At 39.5% G+C, this 12,043-nt stretch overlaps 1 protein-coding gene across 2 annotated transcripts in view; it reads left to right on the top strand.

The window, feature by feature from the left end:
• The first annotated feature begins 2,978 nt into the window (after positions 1-2,978).
• LOC107752937 (collagen alpha-1(XI) chain-like) overlaps positions 2,979-12,043 on the top strand; it is a 112,339-nt gene continuing 103,274 nt past the window's right edge. For both annotated transcript variants that reach the window (XM_016569008.1, XM_016569007.1), the window contains exon 1: positions 2,979-3,333. In XM_016569008.1, coding sequence (XP_016424494.1) covers positions 3,231-3,333 — 103 coding nt within the window. In that variant the 5' untranslated portion in view covers positions 2,979-3,230. The remainder of the gene's footprint in view (positions 3,334-12,043) is intronic.

The raw sequence follows: 12,043 nt of genomic DNA, 5'->3' as shown, positions 1-12,043 counted from the left end.
GATTTGTAGGGGAAGTAACTGGTTTCATTTTGTTTTACATGTAACCTGAACAGGATTCCCTTCCCCTCTGTACATTCGGACCCGTGTCAAAAGGTCATCACCCTTGTGGTCTTGTGTGCTCCAGCTGTCGCATACGTCAGGAGCTCCTGAATCGTTTCAGCCCTAAAATAGTCTGCAAACTTTAATTTTAGGAACACAGGATTCACAGCACTGTTCAGAACAGTTCACAAGGCAAGGTAAGAAAAAGCAAGTTTATTTATGTATTTCATACGCAATGGTGATTCAAAATGCATTACACTGGTCAATTACAAAGGAATATTGTTATCTAACCAATATTTCAGATGCATTTACTTATTTATTTTAGTAAACAGGCGCATTGCAAGCAATCAGACGATCATTATTGTAAAAATAAACCCCTTCTGGGTGATGCAAAATCCATTTTAAGTTATATATGTTCAGTTTTCCATATGGGTTTTTAGTATTACAAGGCCTGTTTGATGCTAGACACATAAAGATCTGTTTTTTTTCTGCATTATTTATATAGGATATTATATTAACAAGGGTCCATTAACTGGGTGATTTTCTGCTGTTACACCCATCAAATTAGATGAGTCAAAAATACTAAAAGACAGTCTGCAATCGACTCAAATCTTGCAGACAAAGAGAGTAAATCAAGTCCCACACTGTAAACCTCCCGCCTACCCACAGCACCAACCAATGAGAAGCCGCGCATTTTGGGCGATGCTGTCCGATTGGCCGCTCGCCGCATGACTGACAGTCCGTGTGAATGAAGTTTTTTCCCACTTTGGCTACGCGAAGTTTCAGTGACGGGGGCATCACTGCAGCGCACTGAAGGGAAGGAAAGAACAGAAGGGAAAAGAAGGGAGAGAGGTGCCCCATCCATCCACTGAATGTTCCCGCAGGACTTTATCAACGTATGGCTGCATGAGAGGCTTTGAGCTCTCGCGCTTTCTCTCTCCGGGACTGTTGGGTTACTGGTTCTGTCCTGATATCAAGCAGTTGTCAAAATAATATAACCAAACTCTTCGCGTCAGGACGGGCGCAGGTGGTCATGGATACACCTATCAGATGGAAAGTAAAGCGGAGGTTTAAGGAGGTGCGGCTGTCGGTACTCCTAGTATTCCTGATGTTTGTCACCTCACGAGTCAGCGCAGGTAAGCGGCGAATCAACTGTTTCCAAACTGTTACTTTGTGCCGCGGTCCGCGCTCACCAGGGGCTGCGCTTCTCCACGGTCAGTCCGCTGTCCCTGGACTGCAGTGACCGCAGGAGGGGATGGTAGGGGCCCTAGAGTGAGATTTTTCAACTAGGGACGTCCGGAGTTCCGTTTTTGCAGGGAAACGTTAGAGCAGCGGCGAATAACGGAATCAGGGACGTTTTCCCGTTCAATGGAACTGCTGCGTGAGGAGATCGTGATGCATCATCTATTGTGGCATGCAACTGGTTTACGCTGCTCCCAGTTGGTGTACCACTCACTATTCTAATGCACATTAGTAAATAAAACCGTCATAGTAGAAATCCGGATTCCAGGATTTCATATGCAAATCTAAAAAAGGTTCCTCAGTTGTTCTATGCGACTGTTTACTAGGGTTCTTGATATTGCATTATAAGTTCTTCACTTCATGGTATTGGTTTTGGCATCTGCAAAGCATCATAGATGGTTTAGTTTTCTAAAAGTAGAGATTAAAAAGTCATCGGTGGAACTTTTAAACCTTTCAGTTAGAATCAATGTCACAGGAGAACCTTCTGAAGTTCCTTTAGAAAGCCATTTATGTAGTGATTCTTCACCAGAACCCAGAATCTGAAGAACCTAAACTCTATACAGCCAAATGATCCTTTGCTGAATCTCAAAGACTTCATGGAATCTTGATCTTTAGGGTTGTATGACATCCGGACCGATTCTGGTTTCAGACTCCGTGTGATGTGTGAACATAAACCACGCAACCTAGATCGGGATTTGTAGACTTTTTGGAAGATGTTTCACATGCTTTTTAGGGGATCTGGCAGAAAGTAGTTTTCCTCCAGCAGGCGCGCTGACTGCTGAACGTAATTGGAAAAATATGCAGGATGAGAAACACACCAGGAGAGAAAGAGAGAGAGAGACAGAGAGAAGTTTATGTTTTTCCATAGGCTCATAAAACGAACCAATCACTCTGGCTCTCTGTTTAGTGAAAAACAGATAGATACATGTAAATAAATGCTCGTTAGTCTTAAGTCTTGGCTCCTGGTGGATGATCTGTAATGAAGAACATCAGTGGGTCAGGGTGGAGTCGCCGCGTGTCTTCTCTAGTAGATCAGAGATGCCCGAGGTGAAGCTCGCAATTATCTTGTAAACCACTTAGAAGGAATTACCCAGGAGACTATGTAAAACAGTTATTGTAGAGATGCATCACATACATTCCGATCTCATCTGCAATATGCCATTAGTAAAAACCCAAGATTTTTTTTTTAAATCGTGCATGCAATATGCATAAAAATGTGTTCATTTTTTTAGCACATAAGAGCCAACTTTCTATGGTTGCATCAGTTGTTTGACATCTGGTTTTAGTGTCACTTCATTACAAAGCTCTGTGTATCACACTCAGATTTGATAGTGTGGAGTTTATTAGTTGTGAACGTGAATCTGTGGTTTGTACAGTAACGACGGAGCCAAAGCAGACAGGATATGATCTCTCATTCTCATCCTCCTCGTTTCTCCAGCCTGTCCCAGGGAGTACCCCTCTCTCTCTTTCTCTCTCTTTCTTCAGGCTAGAGGGGGAGGGATAGAGGGAGGGGGGTTGGAAATTCTGCTCAACATGTGTGATTAGCTTCGTGTCTGGTCATGGCCGCTTGGCTGCTCGTTATAGTGATGGAATTATTGAGAACATTTTGGTCTAGGAGCGTCTCAAGAACATGCTGACTGCCGCATGACTGACAGTCCGTGTGAATGAAGTTTTTTCCCACTTTGGCTACGCGAAGTTTCAGTGACGGGGGCATCACTGCAGCGCACTGAAGGGAAGGAAAGAACAGAAGGGAAAAGAAGGGAGAGAGGTGCCCCATCCATCCACTGAATGTTCCCGCAGGACTTTATCAACGTATGGCTGCATGAGAGGCTTTGAGCTCTCGCGCTTTCTCTCTCCGGGACTGTTGGGTTACTGGTTCTGTCCTGATATCAAGCAGTTGTCAAAATAATATAACCAAACTCTTCGCGTCAGGACGGGCGCAGGTGGTCATGGATACACCTATCAGATGGAAAGTAAAGCGGAGGTTTAAGGAGGTGCGGCTCTCGGTACTCCTAGTATTCCTGATGTTTGTCACCTCACGAGTCAGCGCAGGTAAGCGGCGAATCAGCTGTTCCCAAACTGTTACTTTGTGCCGCGGGCCGCGCTCTCCCGGGGCTGCGGTTCTCCTGCGCGAGTGCGTTCCACGGTCAGTCCGCTGTCCCAGGACTCGAATGACCGGAGGAGGGGATGGTAGGGGCCCTAGAGTGGGATTTTTCAACTAGGAACGTCCGAAGTTCCGTTTTTTTTTGTGGGGAAACACTAGAGCAGCAGCGAATAACGGAATCAGGGAAGTTTTCCTGTGCAAAGCAACCGCTGCATGAGGATATCGTGATGCATCATCTATTGTGGCATGCAGCTCGTTTGCGCTGCTCCCCGTACACTATTATTATGCAAATTAGTAAATTGCGTCGTCATAGTAGAAATCTGGATTCCAGGATTTCATATGCATCCCTAAAAAAGTTCCTCAATGGTTATTTTGCGACTGTTTACGGTTCTTCATATTGCATTATAGGTTCTTCTCTTCATAGTATTGGTTCTGGTATCTGTAAAGCAGCCTAGATGGTCTAGTTTTCTAGAACTAGAGAATAAAAAGTCATCGGTGGAACTTTTAAACTTTTCAGTTAGAAGCAACGTCGCAGGAGAACCTTCTGTAGAGAGCCATTTATGTACTGATGCTTCACCGAATCCTGAATCCAAAACGCTGATCTGAAGAACCTCTACAGCCAAATGCTTCTTTGCTGAATTTCAGGAACTTAAAGGAACCATTGAAGAAGCTTTATCTTTAGGGTTGTATGACATCAGGACCCCTTTTGGTTTCAGATTATGATCAATGCTGATGTGTGAACACTCAACCTAGAACGAGTTTTGTAGACTTTTTGGAAGATGGTTCACATGCTTTTTAGGGGATCTGGCAGAAAGTAGTTTTCCTCCAGCAGGCGCGCTGACAGCAGAACGTAATTGGAAAAATATGCAAGATGAGAAACACACCAGGAGAGAAAGAGAGAGAGAGAGACAGAGAGAAGTTTATGTTTTTCCATAGGCTCATAAAACGAACCCATCACTCTGGCTGTCCTCTCAGTTTATTGAAAAACCAGATAGATAAATGCTCGTTAGTTGCAATGTCTTGGCTCCTGGTAGATGATCTGTAATGAAGAACATCAGTGGGTCAGGGTGGCGTCGCCGCATGTCTTCTCTAGTAGATCAGAGATGCTCGAGGTGAAGCTCGCAATTATCTTGCAAACCACTTATAGAAGGAATTACCTAGGAGACTATGTAGAACAGTTATTGTAGAGAGCAACTTCATGCATTTATCAAATCACATACATTCTGATCTCATCTGCAATATGCCATTAGTTAAAACTCAAGATTAGTTTTTTAAATCATGCATGCAATATGCAGAACAATTTGTTCTTTTTTTTTTAGCACATAAGAGCCAACTTTCTATGGTTGCATCAGTTGTTTGACATCTGGTTTTAGTGTCATGTCATTATGAAGCTCTGTATCACACTCAGATTTGATAGTGTTGAGTTTAATAGTTGTGAACGTGAATCTGTGGTTTGTACAGTAACGACAGAGCCAAAGCAGACAGGATATGATCTCTCATTCTCATCCTCCTCGTTTCTCCAGCCTGTCCCAGGGAGTACCCCTCTCTCTCTTTCTTCAGGCTGGAGGAGGAGAAAGAGGGGGAGGGATAGAGGAAGGGGGTGGAAATTCTGCTCCGCATGTGTGATTAGCTTCGTGTCTGGTCATGGCTGCTTGGCTGCTCATTATAATGATAGAATTATTGAGAACATTTTGATCCAGGAACTTCTCAAGAACATGCTGATTTTCAGTATTTAATAAAGAATGAATCTGGCAATGATCTTAGCAGATGCACTCTTAAAAATCAAGATTCCAATTAGAATCTTAAACAGTTTTATAATCTGACTATATATTCTCTAGAAGGCACAACACTGATCTGAAGATCCTATAATGAAACATCAAGAGGTTCTTAATCGCCAAAGAACCTTATAGCAACTCGAGAACCTTTTTAGATCATGGAAAACCTGTAATTTTAAAACTGTAATTTCCAGACCTGGAAATGTCATAGAAATTAAACATTTCTGGTTAAGCTCTGAAATATTAAATTGTTTTTTTAATAAACACAATCATGAACATCTGGAAAAATCATGGAAATTCATTGGTCAAATGGTGTGAAATCTAGTTTTTAACAGCCAAAAGTGTTTCTTTTGCTGCACTTGAGAGCCATTGATTTACAGTTTAGGAGTCTATCGTAACTGTTAAATCACTCAACTTTATCACTTTTGCTTGCATGAGTCAAGGCTGAATTAATTGGAGTGATTCATCGACTTGATTGATTGCTTTACATATTAAGAACATCTGTCACTGAGCATCGAATCAGACTGAAATTTAAAGTTGTTTAGTTTCCTTTGCAATCTAGAATGCTTTGGGCTCTGTTCTAAATACAGCTCTGATCCCTATGTAGTGTACTTAATTTCTGTATGCTTCTAGTTTTTTAGAGCACGCGTGTAAGTGGGGTAATGTAGAAACGATGGTGGACTTGATCCGCAGCCAGACTCGCAGGGAAGCATTTCTATCGAAGCTGAGTCAGTCAGCAGCGCTCACTGCTTCCACGACACGTGGTCTAATGGTGATGTCATGCAGTGGGCGGGACTAACCGAATGAGATCTGTAGGTAGAGAATGACGTGCTGCGGGAAGTTGTGGGATACAGCGGCGCTTTTACGTCACAGTAGACAGAAGCTTGAAAAGCTTGAGAAAGGCAAAAATGGCTGACAGGGATGCAGCTGCACTTCCTGTGCAGGGCTGTTCTGCTTTATTACTCACACTAGTGCTGTTTTATGAGTGTTTTACGGACACTCTCGGTTGACCGGCCTCGCTCATTCAGCCTGCTGGGTGTGTGCGTCTCTTTTGAGAGTAAACAAATTATTTTTAACAAATGGCATGTTGTAACGATTGTTTATTGCCCACGTGTGTTTTGTCTCTGGTTTTGGTTACTCGTTGTTGTTGTGTTCTGCAGACCCTTAAAATCATGAGAGAAGAAAATCTGGATCGTTTAGAGCCAAACTTTCACACCCTTGTTGCCTTTCAATAATGTTTCTCATGTAATGAGAGCAAGCTGCCTATTTCAGCCATCCCAATTCTTCATTCAGTGTTTGATTCAGTGAGAATCATAGAGAGGAATATTAACATTGTGGAGAAATCAGATTTGTGTTGCCTTTGGCTCGATGGCTCCCATTAACAGAACAAGCAGTGTCTTCCCTTGGCTATTAAAAGGTACCAGTCCAGTTCCAACAGGAAGAGGATGAAGGGTTTTCCGACTAATCGAACTCCCAGAATCCCCTTTTGCATACTAACTACTAACTAGTGTGTAAGATTAAGATTGGCACACTCCAAATCATTGTATGTTCAAAATATAATGTAAAAGGTACTACTACTTAAAGTAGCACAATATGTAAGATTTTTTTATTAAAATATCCAAAAACAGTGTTATATATTTTGCTGACTTGTGTACTTACATTATCCCAAATGTTTCAAAGAATGTTTAAATCCAGAGAAATAAGCAATTTTAACTAGTGACACGGAGCGTGTCCATAGTGTCATTGTGTCGCCTGCCAATGACGTCATAACCCCTCGATTTCCGGTTTTGTAGAAAACATGGAAACACCAAAGACGCTTTAATATGTTGTGCATTTTAATAGACCGGTGACGACCGCACAGAGTAGTATTATAACAGAACTTTCAAATGTACGATTCCACACTCAGTCACGGCATCATCAAACTACACCTTTGTCTATTTGTTTATTTTGAATATGCGCCCTCTAGCGGCGAAAATTACATATTGTGCCTTTAAGATGGATTTTCTAAGTATGCATGAGTTTCATGCTCTCCATATTAAGAAGTATGCAAATTTAAGAGTTAACTTCCTAAATCATAGTATGCAGAAAATAGTATGTCAATAGTGACTGGATGCCATAGGTGTGCATCTGTTCACATGCTATCTCTCTTATTTAGCATGCAATATTAAGCTTAGTGCATCTAATATCATAGTATGTCAAAAGTGACTAAATTGCATAGTATTTAATGGATTTTAAAAGTATGCATCAGTCTCATGCTCTCCATATTAAATTGTATGCAAGATTAAGAGTAAACTACCTAAATCACAGTATGTTGAAATTAGAATTTCAGTAGTGACTGGATGTCATAGTATGCAAGTATGCATCTGTTCACATACAATGTATTTGATATAGCATGCAATATTAAGATTGGTGCAACTAAAATCATAGTATGTCAAAAGTGACTGAATTGCATAGTATTTACAATGGATTTTTTTAAGTATGCATCAGTCTCATGCTCAAATTGTATGCAAGATTAAGAGTAAACTACCTAAATCAGAGTATGCTGAAGTTAGTATGTCAGTAGTGACTGATATAGCATACAATATTAGTATCTGATATGGCATGCAATATTAAAGTTAGTGCATGACAAATCATAGTGTTTTTAAAATGGTATGTTAAAAGTAACTGGATTGCATAGTATTTACGATGGATTTTATAAGTATGCATCAGTCTCATGCCCTCCATAATAAATATTATGTAAACTTCTTAAATCATAGTATGTCAATATAATAACTGGATATCATAGTATGCAGAAATGCATTTGTTCACATACTATCTTACATAACATGCAATATTAAGATGAGTGCATCTCTTAAAAATATAGTATGTTGAATATGTGTGCATGGGTGGTGTACGATTTGCTGTTGATTTTTGAAGTATGTGTCTTTTTCCACACTGTCTATTATATTAGTGTTGACAAAGTTTTGGAGTATGCATCTGTTCACACACTATTTGTCTTATATAGCATGCAGTTAATATTAGTGCATCTCAGTGTTGAAAATAGGATGCTGAATGATGCTGCATATCTGCTTCTGTTTGCATACTATCCATCTCATACAGTATGCAAGATAAAGATTAGCATGTCCCAAATCATAGAAAATAGTCAAAGGTGTCCAGATAGCATACTACATAATTCAGTGTATGCATATTTTCACATAATTTTAATCTTATGTAGTAGGGATGTAACGATTCACTCAACTCACGATTCAATTCGATTCACGATTTTGATTTCACGATTCGATTCACGTTTTTTTTTAACAAAATGAGATTTAAGACAAATTATAAATGAAATGTGTCCTTTTATTATTGCTTAGACAAAATACTGTACGTTTCTTTGTGAAATTGAAATATAACACTATAATAATATACTAATATAGCACTTGCATTATTATTGCTCTTTTAGTAAGTTCCCCTCAGACATACATTCATATAAACTCCTGCCCCTAATTGAATCGCGTTTTTTTTTGTATCTCAATCGATTTGAATCGTCACATATTTAAATCGATTTTCAGCCGGCTCGCGGTTAATCGTTACATCCCTATTATGTAGTATTAGGATTAGGATATTAGGATTATTTCATTCCAAGTCATAGTACTGTATGCTGAAATAGGTTTGAAGCATGCATATTTCGAAGCATGTAGAACGCATAGGTTTTGGGCTCTTTGCAAATTTTGTATCAATCCATAATTTTATGACAATATAGTGTGTATGCTGTGCTGGTTTGCTTCATACTTAAAAGCATGAACTTTTCCTTTGAAATCACAGGATGTACTTTTTAAAGTTAGTAGAAGTATGTGAATAGTTAGTTACCGTGTCAGCAGTTATGATTTTTGATGTGTTACGCAAGACCAGACCAGCCCTCGACCCTGTACTTGCCTTCAGTGTGTAGGAGGTCCAGGTCTGGGATAACAGGACAGAAATTTTGTACGTTTTGTTCTGTATTAGACAGTACTGTTTTTGTGGCCAAATGTAGAAGTAAGGTTTTTTTCCCTTCTTAGTTTGTGTGGTTTGGGCTTTATAACGTGTGATTTAAAGTTGCATTGTTTTATGATTGAAAGCGTTTCAAGTCTCCCTTCAATCTAAAGCCGCATTTGGGAGGCTGATAGTTGGTGAAACCTTTAAGGTCTCAGTTCACACACTATAAAACCAGATATTGCCTTTTTTAGACGTTAGGACCAAACCCTGACCCACATGTCTGCTGGGTTCAAACACACATAAAGTTCACTGGAGTTGCTGGAGTCCATTATATTTATCAAACATACTGAAGACAAGTGATAAATTAAATTGCAATAAAGATAAATAAACTATTTACAAAATTTATAAATATATAAATTAAAATATAATATTATGTATTAATGAAATCAGTTATTTATAAATTATAAAAAAATTATAAAACCTTTTATTGTAGTGATTCAGTTCAGATTCACGAAACTATGCAATAGTCGGAAAGATCTACAACTGAAAAATAATGTATTTAAAAATATTTATTTAAAGGGGTCATATGCTATTTTAAAGATCATTATTTTGTGTATTTGGTGTAACAGAATATGTTGACATGCTTTAATGTTCAAAAAACACATTATTTTTCAAATACTGTACATTAGAAACCACGCCTTCTTTCTTTGCATACACATTTGCTAATATTTCCACATAGTGACGTAGACATGTTAGAACGAGCCGTTTTAGGTAGGCATGGCTGACTCTTAACTTTTATAAAGAATATCTCTTTGGATTTGAGACTTTAGTCTTTGCAACTTTACAGATCTTCTTTATGCACCAAGAGCTTGTAACACTCCAAAGAGAAAGGAAAACTTGAAATTTCATCATATGACCCCTTTAACTTGAGTGATGAGTCAAATGAATCAGTGAATCATTTTCTGAACCAGTTTACTGAACTGAATGGTCTGAATTGCTAAAATGAATCTTCTAGTGAGAAAGGAGGTTGAGAAGTGTTCAAGCATGTATATGCCTGTTTCAGAGAGAAAAGACAAGAGGAAAGTGGAATAAAATGAGTGACTGAAGGGAGAAAAGGAGGTGAGTTATAGTAGTTATTGAGAGCAGACCTACATGAGATGAGGTCACGGGGTCAGAGGTTAAAGGTGGCATACTGTGAGTGGTGACCTTCAGATTATGACCACCCCAGAGGTTTACAGTGCTCCACCCGGGACACAGTGTCTGGAAAACACATCACTTTAAGTGCAGACAGAGACACAGACAGAGACAGAGATCCATTTCACACTGTTTTGACATGAAAAGTGGCTTGAAATGATGTTTCAATTTTATACTTAAAGTGTGTAAAATTATAAACGTCTTTATGTTCTTTAATTTAAATGCAGCATTTTCTGAATAAAAGTATTACTTTCTTAAAAAATCATAGTGATCCCAAATTTTTGAACAGTAGTATATAGGGTTAATGATTTTAACACTAACCCTAAGTATTAAGTGTTTGCTTGTAACTTATCACTGTTCATGACTTGAATTGAACCTTAAATCATGTAACTTGTCATGAAGAGGTATGCACCTTACACCTTAGCAACTGCATAGCAGCTCCCTAGTAACTACATAGAACACCCTAGAAACTAGGGATGTAGCTGTTCTCTGTAAAAAATCAAACCGTACTGTTCTCCACCAACGGTTCGGTACGCACTTGCACCGCGGTTCAACTTAAATCTGACAACGCATCTCTGTAATATGGTTTGTTAAAAATAACAACACGTAAAACAGACAGAGTTTGGCTAATGTATGTTTCTGTCAGTGGATACTCATGCTGGCTTCCCAATTCATTACAACAACACTCTTTGTAAACTTTGTTCAATGTGAGAGCTGTATGCTCGAATATGACCAGTCAGTTATGCTGTGTTGATAGCATGTGTGTGCAGGTGAGACCTGACCAGCAAATGTTGCTATCTGTGTCTAAACTAAACTCATTTAAGACTTGCCAGTTTAAACATTCAAGAGCTAGAAGACGCACAAAACATACAGAACTGTACCGAAACCATGACTGTAAAACCGTGATACAAACCGAACCGTGAGTAATTTGAACCGTTACACCCCAACTAGAAACCCATAGCAAGTTAGCAACATTCTAAAACCTTTCAGAACACATTAGCAACCGCATACAAGCTCTCTAGCAACCACAGGACACCCTAGAAACCCATAGCAACATTCTAAAACCTCCCAGAACACTTTAGCAGCTGCATAGCAACCCCATACAACACCCTAGAATTCCCATAGCAACATTCTAAAACTTCTAATAACACCTTAGCAACTGCAAAGCAACTCCCTAGCAACCACATAGAACACCCTAGAAACCCATGGTAACATTCGAAAACTTCTAATAACACCTTAGCACAACTGCATAGCAATTCCCTAGTAATGAAATAGAACACCCTAGAAACCCCATAGCAACATTTTAAAACTTCAGAGCACCATAGTGATTTGTTTTGCAGGGGTTTCTGCTCACGTTTTCTTTATAAAGTCAGTCTAGTTGTATCAGTATCATGTGGGGCGGACAGGGTTTTAGTCTTTCGGATTAAACCTGGTCTTGATACAGCCCGCCACCCCTGCTGCTCACACACACACACACACACACACACACACACATTGTTTTCTGCCATGCATGCGTGTGTGTGTTTAGATCTCTGGTTCTCAGAGTTTGAGAGTTGAAGTTTTTGAGTATTGTATTTCTGTCTGCTCTGTTCTGTATGAATGGACTCTTTCACAGAGCTAATAAATGGACGCCATTTTTGGGCTTTGCTAAGGCTTTGTTGTGATTAATTGAGGGGGTCAGTGTGAGTGTGTGTGTCTGTGTGTGTGGGTTTGGCCCCCCTCCGATGGCCTGAGG

Source organism: Sinocyclocheilus rhinocerous, unplaced genomic scaffold, assembly GCF_001515625.1.
Source record: "Sinocyclocheilus rhinocerous isolate Xijiao unplaced genomic scaffold, SAMN03320098_v1.1 scaffold231, whole genome shotgun sequence".
NCBI classification, from domain to species: Eukaryota; Metazoa; Chordata; class Actinopteri; order Cypriniformes; family Cyprinidae; genus Sinocyclocheilus; species Sinocyclocheilus rhinocerous.
Note: the sequence above shows the minus strand (reverse complement) of the source record. Positions and strands in the feature narration are given on the sequence as shown.